Source organism: Macrobrachium rosenbergii, chromosome 47 (assembly GCF_040412425.1).
Source record: "Macrobrachium rosenbergii isolate ZJJX-2024 chromosome 47, ASM4041242v1, whole genome shotgun sequence".
Taxonomy (NCBI): Eukaryota; Metazoa; Arthropoda; class Malacostraca; order Decapoda; family Palaemonidae; genus Macrobrachium; species Macrobrachium rosenbergii.
In genome coordinates this window covers 37,200,001-37,213,095 of record NC_089787.1, presented here as the reverse complement: position 1 = coordinate 37,213,095, position 13,095 = coordinate 37,200,001, and the positions used below count along the sequence as shown (strand labels likewise).

Sequence of the window (13,095 nt, the reverse complement as noted above, 5' to 3'; positions counted from 1 at the left end):
TTCATTGGCAACATTTTCTTCTGTTAGCTTTTGAAGAGCATTTCATTTCCTCTTTGGATCGAGAGAGCTCACAAAACGTGTCCATTACTTCCACAGCTTCAAGGGAGACTGTCGTGGACTTCACCTCTCCCTATTACATCGAGTCCTCGACCTGCGTCTCCAGATCGCCGAAGGAAAAGAGCAGGGCGTTTGCCGTGTTTTCCCCTTTCACTCCGGAGGTAAGACATTTGTCATTCGCATTTTTTGTTTTTGTTTTTTGTTTTTTGAGGTGGTACGGGAAGTGCGGATAGGCAGCAGGTATCAGTGGGACGAAAGTCCTATTAGTGGAGTTAATCGTTTAGGAATGTGAATTAAAAATGCTGATTTAAAAATAAAAAGAATTAAGGTGTTTCGGTAGCTGAAGATTACTGGCAAGTATCACTAGCAAGAATCTTTAAATGTGCTGTTTATGTTAATTATGGGGTAAAGTATTTATTTTTGAGTTTTTTGTCGCTGGTAAATCATGGGAACAAAACTGAGTTTAATGTGACTTTATTGAGTCTTGTCACTACAATGATGGCTGACCACCATTGAATACCAAATGCCGTTGAAACAAGCTCTCATAACCATAACGGGAAACATCTTACAGATCATAGAAGTTTGGTGAAAGCGGCAGCACTGCAATAAGGCCCGAATAGTCAACAGGTAGCGTAATATGTCTCAGTGAAATGTGAGGCTATATGTACTCACTGTGAGACTGTTGCAGATCTATTTATTGATAAATCTCCTACTCGTGAGCTTAGTACGAAGAAATACTTATATAAAAATCTACGCAATTCTAAAAATAACATGAAAATCTAGCTGAGGAGGACATTGAGACTAAAAAAAACTTGACAAATCAAAGTTACATTTACAGCAGCTAATGAAGTTTATATGCTCGTTTAAAGCTTTTAACATAAATAAGAATTGATAAAGAAGGCACTTAAACTTTTTTTTGGCTCAACTACCTTCTTTTTCCAGTGCTTGTACCGAGATAAGTGTAAGCTGTCATTTTATGTGATAAACACAGGTTTGGCTGGTGCTGGGACTAAGCGTTTTCGCTTATAGCTTCGCGATCTACATCACGAATCTGCTCTCGCTATCGACTCCTAACGGAAGAAGAAGAAGCACAGACATGACGTTGGATCGCATCACCTACAGCACCTTCCGTAGCCTCGTGAGAATGGACAACACCCTGGTGCCCCCATCCTGGTCTATCAGGTACCTCTTCGGTGCTTGGTACCTGTACTGCTATTACATCAATTGTGAGTGATTAGAGTATTTTGTTTTCTTGTATAAGCTATATCTAAAGATCGTTGCTCGAGTCACACTATTGTTGATTTTGTTCAATGATGTCGCATCAATGCCGATTATACAAAGATGACTGTGTTTTCGTAATAGAAACTAGCTCATTAAATCACTAAACTTAACAGCATGCAAGTCATTTGTTTAAAATGTTGTATTGAAACGATCTCTGTATTTGCGTGGAGGGTTGAACGAATTTTAATGCGCAGCTCACCATTAAATGAATGATGTGTATGTTGCTCGATAAAAGTTATGCATTTCTTTCAGTGCAGTAAAAACATGGACGTCCCAGTATTTTTTTTTTTTATAAAAACCCCCACACTTTCGTCTGTTATATAATGGTACTACTTATTGCTGTCTTCGAGCCTCTAGTTTGATACGGCATAAGCATATTCTCATAAAGATATTTGATACCTTTTAAGATAACTCATTTCTGGGAATCAAGGTACGCTGCCTTTGTAAACATGAAATGAGAGAGGAGAGATATACGCACACATACGCCACACATACACAACACAAACATATACGGATCCATTAATTTTTCTATACACTTAATACAGAGAGCTTTAAGATATATCGACAAATTGACAAAATGGGATTCACACACTATATATATATATATATATATATATATATATAGAGAGAGAATATATATACACACATATATATATATATATATATATATATATATATATATATATATATATATATATATATATATATATATATATATATATAGTGTGTGTGTGTGTGTGTACACATGTTCTCTCTCCTGAATTCCATTTTGTCGATATATCTTAAATCTCTGTGTATTAGGTGTATATAAAAATTAATGGACCATACACAAAAATATATATATATATATATATATATATATATATATATATATATGTGTGTGTGTGTGTGTGTGTGTGTGTTTGTGTGTGTGTATACCTCTAACTTCCGGAGCAACAGCTCGAAGAACAATCCAAGGCGGGTCAGGAAAGGCACTGTCCATATGCATTATATTATAATATATACCGACGTTTCACAACTCCTCATAGTTGCATTTTCTAGGCTGCAACAGCGAACATGGCAGTCAGTAAACTAATAAAATCAGAACTACAAATTTGAGTTACAATAAAACATTCAGAATAAAATTACTAAAACCTTTACCAAAAGAACAAGCTAAAGGCTGGTGACAACCTACCCAGAAGGAAGCTAAAAACAAACTACCGTACTCGCATTGAGAATTTGAGTATTACAAAAGAGAGAAACAAATAAATAGATAAACTTACAGACAGAGACGAAACAGCCCAACAAGACCATCAGGCAATAAACATTTGTGTGGACGATGATTGGGAGTTTAACGGTGGTACAGTCAGTTTGATAATAATAGATTCAAGTATTGTTAAATCATTTTCTTTTTGTGCCTCTCCTATTATTGAAAAGTCTTTATTTTCTATAGAAGTTTTACATATCTTGGAATTACTTCTGATATTGGACTGTTCAGGGCTAGATAAGCTGAGGAGCTGTGAAACGTCGGCATATATAGTACTATGCCTTTCCCTGACATATTGAATTGGATTATATATATATATATATATATATATATATATATATATATATATATATATATATATATATATATATATATATATATATATATATGGTGCATATCTATATATATATATAAAACCTATATATGTTGAAAACCTGTATAAGTTGAAACTAATAAGAAACTCAAAAATCACATACAAGCACATTGCTCATAAATATCTTGTAATTTCCAGCCGTGTATTCTGGCGTCCTCACGGCCTACCTGAGCGTCCCCAGTTACGAGAAGCCGATAGACTCTCTCTCCGATCTCCTCGATGCGACACACAAAGGATTTTATCCCGTGATCTTCAGAGAAGGAAGCATCGACTTCCTCTTCAAGGTGGGTCTCGCAATCATCGTGGATTTGGGCCTAAGTTTAGAGAAGCATCTTTTAATCATGGCGGCCTTTGAGTTAGGGGAAATGGCTTTTACTTGTTAAGGAGATTTAGAGTTTAAGTTTTGGGAAACAGCTTCGTTAACTGAGGTTTAGAGTTGATTTAGGGGAAACGGCTTTATTGACACATTGACAGCCGAAAAGATATATGTGTAAGTTCGGGAAAATAGCTCCAAATTCTCAGAGATCTTTAAGGTTGCTTTAGTGAAATAAATAAGGTATAGTGTAAATAGCTTCATAACTTTCACAGGCATTGTTTCAGCTCATTGAAATAACTTTATTGAGCAAAAGATAGTTTATTGAGGTTTTGGTCTGGGACTGGAAAACTAACTTTGTGAAAACAAAGAGATTTAGATTTAAGTTGGGAAAAATAATCCCTGCAACACACAATTCGTGTTTTAGAAAGGCATCTGTTCTATTTATAAAGACTTAAGTTGAATTAGGAGAAGCACATACACACACACACACACACACACACACATATATATATATATATATATATATATATATATATATATATATATATATATATATATATATATATATATATATATATATATCATATTTCTGATAATGAAATAGTGAAAGACGATATCAACGTACACATGGAAAGGGAAAAATTGATAAAAGTATTTTTTTTTTTTTTGTAGTCTGCAACTTCGGGCGTCTATCGCGACATCGGACGTCTCATCACGGGAGAAAAGAACTACGTGAATGTCATCGCAGACGGCGTTGCTGCTGTGAGTATGACCAAGGTCTCGTATCATGAACAATGATCAATTATAAGAGTGACTTCAGTAACAACAATAATAACATCACGAATATCAGCAACGAAGATGATAACGAATGAAGCTATTCCTAGAATGGTTATATTGAAGAGGGAAAAATCACCAATAACTATTATAGATAACTATCTGATTGCTAATGACAGTAATTTTCGCTATCGTGGAGTATATTCTGGTTGTTTCGTTAGTTATTGTTGGTGAATACAGTTAGAAATCCAAAGTTAAATCCCGTAGAATACTGCCTTATCTGAGTCACACGCGGTTTACAACTTCGAGAATTTTATAAAGAAAGCTCCCAGATCAATTTCTGATACTCTTTTCAACTCAGAGCAGATGCGAACGTCGATAAATGGCAACCAGAATGTCGCTTCCGGATTTACCGTTCTTTCGAGATTTACACGCTGCATAATCCGACGTTCTAGAGATGTCCAAAGACCGAGGATTATATGACCTGAGATTGATCAGCAATTTGAACAATATTTAAATCTTGCCTGGAATTATAATATATAAAGAGACATCCATATTGTATTTTTGACGAAGTTTACGATTTTCGTAGTCTCGTGGCGTTAAAAATAGGTCTATGTCATAACCGTTTGTGTCAAGCAATCAGGGGATCAGAGGATATCCTACTAACAAATTTTAAGAGATAACAATGAAAATACGGAAAAGCAAGTGCTACTTTGGCTTGTTATCTACGCGCCACCTACTCTTAGGTGCTAGTACTAAACATGGCGGAAGCTCCATTGGACGCCGTGTTTAGTACCAGCCCCTCGGGGATCAAAGTATTATTTACAACCATTTCTATATTGTGTGGTCGACAAATTATATTAATGAATTATATCTAGTACTAAACACGGCGTCCAATGGAGCTTCTGCCATGCTTAGTACTAGCATCTCGGAGTGGGTGACGCTTAGATAACAAGCCAAAGTAGCACCAGAAAATGAGTCATCATGACCGTGAAGATTAATAACAAAATTACGTGCCAGAGGGATGTTCCTATTTTGAATTTTACCTTATACTTAAGATACAAACTTCGTTTGACTCTTAAAATGATGAAAACACATATCGTTAGGATAGTCGTCCCAAGTCTTGCAACCTCTGAGTCGATTCAAACCCTCTTCTAGTCTTTTCCTAAGTGGAAGCTAAGCTTTTAAATAGTTTCAATGTAACTCCAGTATATAACCTTACCTTGGGAAAAATATATCCACCTGTAGTTTAATTCCAGTGAATATTTCAAAGCTAGAACTAAAGATTCATTTGGAGAAATATTATTATTATTATTATTATTATTATTATTATTATTATTATTATTATTATTATTATTATTATTATTATTATTATTATTATTATATCAGGGCAGCGATGCTGGCATAAGGCTCCATTATAAAGCAGGTGACCATAGCTGCCTTATGATTGAAGGATTTTCTTCAAATTTTTACCACTTATTAAACAACTAATACTGAAAATACCTGAGTAAGAAAATAAAAAAATTCGACCTCTAAGTTTTTAAATTTTGCAGTTAAAAAATATGTCATTTTTCATAAATCATGTACAAAAAAAATTTTGCTATCAAAAGTAATTTTCCTTACGCTGAATTAAAGTTATATAGTTATACTGCATGCTGGGAAAGTTTCATTGATTTTGGTTCAGCCTTCCTTGAGGTAATGGCCTTTACTTTTTTTTTTTTAGTGTGTTTTGAGAAAATGGCGAGGCAAAAAAATTTTGCTTACTTTGTAATAACTATGAAACTGATAGTTAGAAAGCTGATTTTTGCAGTCTAAGCATTTCTTCATATAAGAAACATCCTCTGAAATTTAAAAAAATAGTCAGATTGAAAGAAATGTACTCTCGGCTTGGTATCCTCTTGGGTGATTGACATTCTTGACATTTCTCTAGTGGAGACACTTGCCTTTTGTTCTGATTTCTTTTGTCTTTCCAGTTCTTACATTGCACATAGCTTTATATAATTCTCTTATAATACATCTCCTTTTTGCTCCTATTATGACAGAAAGAGCTGAACTCAGAAATACGCTAAAAAGCTGAGCGGGACATGACTCACGAAGTACACCGTGGCACTACATGACGTGCCCGAAGGAAATGTTGCAGCATACTTTTATACTTTTTTATTTGTGAATATTATTATTATTATTATTATTATTATTATTATTATTATTATTATTATTCAGAAGATGAAACCTATTCATGTGGAAAAAAAGTATATCTTAGTTTAACCAGACCACTGAGCTGATTAACAGCTCTCCTAGGGCTGGCCCGAAGGACTAGATTTATTTTACGAGGCTAAGAACCAACTGGTTAACCTAGCAACGGGACCTACAGCTTATTGTGGAATCCGAACCACATTATGACGAGAAATGAATTTCTGTCACCAGAAATAAATTCCTCTAATTCTTCATTTACATATAACAAGCCCACAGGGGCCACTGACTTGAAATTCAAGCTTCCAAAGAATATGGCGTTCGTTAGGAAGAAGTAAGAGGAAGTAAAGGGAAACACATAAAGATGTTCCACTTATTAAAAATAAAAAAACAAATTAATAAATAGATAAAAATTTATTAAAATGCAAGGAGAATAATATTAGGGTAGTAATGCATTGCTTCTTCGTTTGAACTTCTGAAGTTCCAATTGCGCGACATCCTCAGAAGGGAGGCTGTTCCACAGTCCAACAGTGTGAGGAATAAAGGACCTCTGGAACTGAGAAGTTCGACAGCGAGGCACATTTACTGCATACTGGTGCTGTTCAGCGAACGCGGTTGCTCTCGGCAGGTAAAGGGGATCAGGGATCAGTTGTGAATGCGAAAGATCTCTGTTGAAATACAACTTATGAAAAAGTGACAAACAAGAGACCATCCGTTGAAGGTCCTTGTTATAACTACTACTACTACTAGGAAACAGAAACCTACCACCACGATCGAACCACTCTATCGAAAAGAGGTAAATCTCTGGCAGAATCAGACATCCACACCGGATAACAGTGTTCTAGTAAAGGAAGCGCAAGCAACCTAAAACAGGTTGCATTGATTTTACCACCGTTAAAAATATATGAGGCTTTACGAACAACACCTAACTTTCGTGCGGCATTTGCTGAAACTTTCATTAGAAGTCTCTCAAAAGTTTCATTAGAAGTTTCTCAAAAGTTAGATATGAGTCAAAAGTTACACCTAGAATAGTTAAAGCTTCAGACTCATTCAGCAAAGTTCCATCCACCTGAAGGGGAGGGTGGGGTGGAAAACCTGTAAGAGATCTGCCAATCAATAATGTTTTTGTTTTACTGGAATTCAGCCTCATACCCTACCGACTGCGCCATTCCCTGATCCGGTTCATGTCCCGACTGAGGCGGAGGGGCAGCTTCATTTCTCATCAGTCGAGACTTTACTACACCCACAAGTGTTGCATCATCGGCACACTGAACAATCTCGTTTTCCAGGCCGACGGGATATCTATATACTCTGTATAGATATCCTGGGGAAATAAAACATAATATTCATTGTATTTTTGTCATTTGTCAAGTAAAATAAATTGACTTGTAAATTATTTCACTTACGATGACATAAATTTCGTATACATGAACGGTGATGGAAAGATTGTTATTCATGTGCGTCTGTATATTTGTATATAGCATATTGATTTACATATCGTGGTTATTTTACTGTAAAAGTAAGACAAGAAATATATAAAAACAGTCAATAAATGCAAAATTGTAATAATGATTCAAGAAATACAAAACATTATATGTAAATTGATGGGCGCAGTACATCTATGGTGCCACTTTCACGAGTCCCGAGACGATCGGGACATCTTGAGCGAGTTACTCTGATTTCACGTTTTCTTCGAAAGTACTGCCAGAGTGGATGACAAAAGTATATCAATGATTTCGAACTCGACGGGATTCTAAAACGTTTACAAGTTTTGCGACAATTTGTCGCTCACGTTGTCACACAAGCGATGAAAAAAAATGTCAGTGAACCAATCAAAATTTTTTTCGAGTAGTAAAACTTCAGGGTATGTTTATTTAGACATAAAACAGTCCAAAATTCTCAATAACTCAATTTTGATCATTTCTTGAAATTCGAAGATGGGCGCGCCTTAAGAACACTGTTTCCATTTAACATTCCTCGGTACAACATTCATATCACTAGAATAATAACCACAAACACTAAGGAATTCTCCTCCATCTTCTGTTGCCATGCAGAAGACAAATGCAAATCAATATTTTCCCATCATTAGCAGCTTAAGGGACAGCGAGCTGTAAAGTGAAAAAATAAACAAATAAACAAAGTTTCCCCACCTTGAAATAAAACTTGTGATAAAATTATCATAACTTTATAGTTGTAGGTAAATGTACCCATAATGCCTTATTTGATTGACATCGAAGGAAAGTGGTACTGTACTACCATTGTCTATAATTTCCTTTCAGACTCTTTATAGTAAGGCTGTCTACATTGAGGCTCGCTTGGCATCCGAAATGCAAACTCTCAAACAAGGTTCGTTTAATTTAGAGTCATTTACGCTTTTGACATTTTTGGTGTTTTGTATGAATAGATGCTGATCTATAGCACTTTACGTTCCCGGTGTACATTTTGTAAGTAGATGGTATCAACTTGATAGGCTTCAAATTAGGACAATGAAGGGCTGTGAACTACTTTAGGGTTTGAAAGAGAGGTAATTTAATACTGTCTCATTCACAGGTCAAGAGAAGTTCTACATGGGACGTCAGAGCTTCTTTCCACAAAGTTATGGAATTGTTTGCCGGACGAGATCGCCCTTCAAAAGTGTCATGAGCAACATGTAAGGAATTTTATTGTTCTGAGTCTAACCTGATTCAAAAGATTTATTTTACTGAAAATCATCCTTTCAGCTTGTTCTAAGTAGATGAAAAAGACGTTCAGTATCTGCTCCAGCAGCATAACTTACGGTCTTTTATCATATTTCTTGATTATAATATAAAGAGCCCAAAATAATTAAAAATGAAAACCCCAGAACACTAGCCCTTAATTTGCTTTTTACTTCTAATAGTCTGTTGCACCTGAACGAAGGCGGCCTCATCAACAAATGGAAGAAAGAGCAAGTGCTGAAACTGGGTCAGAATCCAGTAGCCGGGGTCCGAGCTTATCAGCGCCTATCTGCAGTGCCCTCTGCGTTGACCATAGACCATTTGCAAGGTGGCTTCTTTGTGTGCGTGATTGGCATCTTCGTATCGTTCCTTGCCTTCCTGGTAGAGAGGCAAAATTTCTTCTGTAGAGGGAAGAGCAAGGCGTCAAAAGAACTGAAGTAGCGATACGGAATGTTTTTGTGACTTTTCACAGCCTACATGGACTAAAATTTGAGGCCGAACAGTCTTGTTCATTTGCTGCTCGAAGGAGTAAGAGTCTGTGGTGGCAATAGGCCATTTTAATTTAGTAGCATGAAGGACAGTGCTGAATAAATTGAAAATGTGGACTGATACGTAATCTATACTAGTGTTAGTTTTTAGAGATACCAGTCAGAAAATAAAAGAAGTGAAAAACTGTGTTTGTAAGAAGAAATACTCTCTGAAGTCGCTAAATTTTAGCCGTATACATTGCAAGTCAAGAAATATGTTGTTAGATCTGGATCGCCTAGAGTAAACTATTCTACCTGAAGCACACACTTGAGATTGGTGGAAATAGGCTCCTATATGAGATAATCATAGACCAATATGAAAATAAGAAAACCCCTTGAAATCTGTAAATAAAAGAATATCTGAAAAATTTAAACATAAACTTAAGTAAAATTGAATCAATTAGAGGTAAGCAATTACATGAAATTATAAATAATTGGGGCAAAAAAGCATGGCTGACTGAAATGAATGACAAGGCAACCCAAAACATCCATAGACAAAAAAAAAAAAAAACATACTTGGTATGATAGCACCGAAAAAACAATGCTGATCATTAGGGTTAGATTAGGTGCTAGAATTAAACGATAAAAATAGGTTAATAGAGTACAAAATGTTTGTGCTGTGAAGAAATAACTGAAAACTTTGAACATTTCGTACCGTACTGCCCGGCACATTGTGACATTAGAAGAGATTTAGATTCGTGCAGCAGCCATATCAAGAAAATAAAGAGGAATTGATAGCTAATACCCTTCTGTTTGCAGGTCTACGAAAGAACAAATTGAGAATAGGAAGGAATTTGTTAAAGATTTTTGGTATTATTACAGACACTAAACCTAAACACTAACAAGGGAGGAATAGAACGAGCAAGGGAGCCTTTCAAAGGCTTATCCCGCCTACTGCTACTACTACGTAGGGACTGACAGTTGTTGTCATGTTGAATCTTGATAATGTCCGAACGATTCAAGACTACAGTGTAGCAGTTCGATTCCCATGACGACCGAATAACAACTGAAGAGTTTGTGATAGGTTTGGTGTTAAACCCTAAAGTTAGAATCAGCAATAGTCAAGATTCACGGGGCGTTAGCTACATAGGCTCATATTCAAATAGTCGCAAGGTAAGCCATCCTATCCTTCATGGGTAGGCTAAGCAGTAGAATGCTTCAATTATCTGTAAGTTCGCCATTTAATGAAAGTTGTACAGGTAGCGTATTGTACGGTAGGTGCACCTATCAGTCCTAAAATACCTTGTACATTGTACAATAGGCTAACTTATCAATCCTAACCTGCCTAATATCCATCCACGGTAGGCCTACCGTGCTGTAACAAACCTGCTCTAGGCTCGTGTGAACCAATCCAGGGCGACCTCTTTCTGGCCTAGTAGATGTTGAGCATTGAAACTTAATTATAATTATGCTGTTTATATATGCTACGGCAATAGTTTTTGCCATGAGACAGAATATTTTATCCTTCTCTATATCATCAAGTAGCCTAGTCTACTCTGTAGGCTAGCCTGTAATACAAGTTTACCAAATCGAGGTGTTGATGGTTATGATTATACCAGTAATAACCTAACTTTGGGCATATTCTAAACCTTGTAACATAAACCTGGTCTATAGTTAAGTTTTACTTCTAATTATACTCATTGTTTGTTGCAGTCGAGCCTTTTATCTCTTTTGGTTCAAGGAGCATTAACCATGATTGTCTGCAAACCTTATAATAATTACTAGCGTATACTAAGGTAGCCAGTTTATGTTAGTGTAATTTTAGTAAGATTAGGCTGTGCTGACATAGCTTGGACAGTGAAGAAAAATTAGGAATAGGCTATACACTAATATAGGTTTTAGGTTTTGCCTGGTACTAAATAGCACTTTAGGGTACAAATAGTTTATGATAAGTTCTAAGGTTCAAACTTAAGCTACGTCTGATGGTCAGTAAGATTTGTGCTCTTCACATGCTTAAGATTAGTGAGATATTTGATATAGGATATTGCAATGGACATCATGAAGTTTTATTTAAATGTAATAAAGGTAATATAAACACTGTGTCATCTGCAAATCCGGGTTGGAACTAATCTTTATCCACCCACCACTGTCTATTTATTTTCGTGTTGCCTTAAGATTTCTGAGGGCAACTTAGAGTCAAGGCTTTGGCCTGGTTTTGATTTCAAACAGGAGTTCTTTCAAAATTATAACTATTAATATACTGTTACCACTTCTCAAGATGCCTCTAAGGAAATGGCAGTTATGCAGTCCATGCCTTTCTCTTATTCTTTTTTGGGAGATTAAGAGTACATAGAAATTACCATTATCTTACCTTGGATGGATAATGTTGGTGTAAAATTTCCAGAGTATGTCAGGCATCATCCTTAGCTTTCCAGATAACAAAAAGTAAGCTTGCATCAATATCTTTGAAGCTTCATAATGCCTGGAAACTTTACCACTCAAAATTCACACTCCCTCATCATTGTCAAATAAAAGGTGTTGCCTGGGCTTGTAAGTAATGGGCATGAAAATATAATATTAGTTTCTTTTATAAAATATTTGGGTGATAAAACACATTGTCAGTCTGTAAACGGGTGAAACTAAGTTGCCATCCAGTGTAAATGAGATAATGATGAAGGAGAATTGGAGATGGGTTGGATATATCCTTTGGATCACCTCATGTAGAACAGTACGCGATAGTGTCAGCTGAACTCCGATGGCACCAGAAAAGTTAAAAGGTCCAGACATAGTGAGAACTGTGAGAGAGAAGGCTGGAGGTGAGTGGAGATTTGTGCAAAATAAAATACAGGGAAGACATGAGTAGTGGAATTCCACAGTTGCCCTTTATGGCACATGGCATTAGAGGCAATAATGATGATTTTGATTTTGACCCACAAATGTAAACTAAACTTTCATAATGCCATGTTACGGCTGCTACATCTAACCAAAGTTTACTTACTAACAGATAACCTAGCCAAAGATGGAAATATATTTAATGTTGAGTATTCAGAATCAAGGTATGACTGCAGCATTTAATGAATCTGGCTACTAAAGGACTTGGGATGATGAAAGCTATAAATGATATTTATGGGAGTGTAACTTACAGTTACTATATACAATGCGTAGGAACTAGCTTCCATCAGGCACCCAGTATGTTCCTTTGGCCCCAGCCTCCTAGTTTTTCTTATTACTTTAATGGCCTGCCCTATGATCCTACAGAGGCTGAGGAGAACTTTAACTTTTAACTAATTGAAGAACAAATCCTTTGGGCAAGCCCTGTGAGAATCTGGAAAGGTGTCTCAGTGGTCATGTTAAACCATTCTATAATATAATATTAATAATCTATATGGCATTCCCCAGCGAACAAAATCTAAATTGTACTCCAATATGTAAGCTGCTAAGATCCTAAATTTCCACATAAACTATATATAGTTATAAAAGAGTTTTGGCTTTACTGAAAATAAAATATTTTTATTAGGTATGTTTTTTATATTTTTGCATCACATCTGTGAACCCAGCTACCATTTTTCACTCTTAAGTGACAGAAGCTCCATTGAATCATTGTTTTTATTGGAACTTAGGTATACAAATTCTGGGTGAGACACATTAACAAGAAAGTTCCAGGCCGCCTTATCTGGTGTCAAGTAGGATTGTTA

At 35.8% G+C, this 13,095-nt stretch overlaps 1 protein-coding gene across 1 annotated transcript in view; it reads left to right on the top strand.

Moving 5' to 3' along the window:
• DNAlig4 (DNA ligase 4) overlaps window positions 1–13,095 on the top strand; it is an 87,835-nt gene that overhangs the window by 5,743 nt on the left and 68,997 nt on the right. Inside the window, exons 7-12 of the mRNA XM_067090639.1 lie at window positions 97–218; window positions 1,049–1,283; window positions 3,096–3,241; window positions 3,946–4,035; window positions 8,517–8,583; window positions 8,788–8,887. Of these exons, the coding sequence (XP_066946740.1) occupies window positions 97–218; window positions 1,049–1,283; window positions 3,096–3,241; window positions 3,946–4,035; window positions 8,517–8,583; window positions 8,788–8,887 (760 nt within the window). The remainder of the gene's footprint in view (window positions 1–96; window positions 219–1,048; window positions 1,284–3,095; window positions 3,242–3,945; window positions 4,036–8,516; window positions 8,584–8,787; window positions 8,888–13,095) is intronic.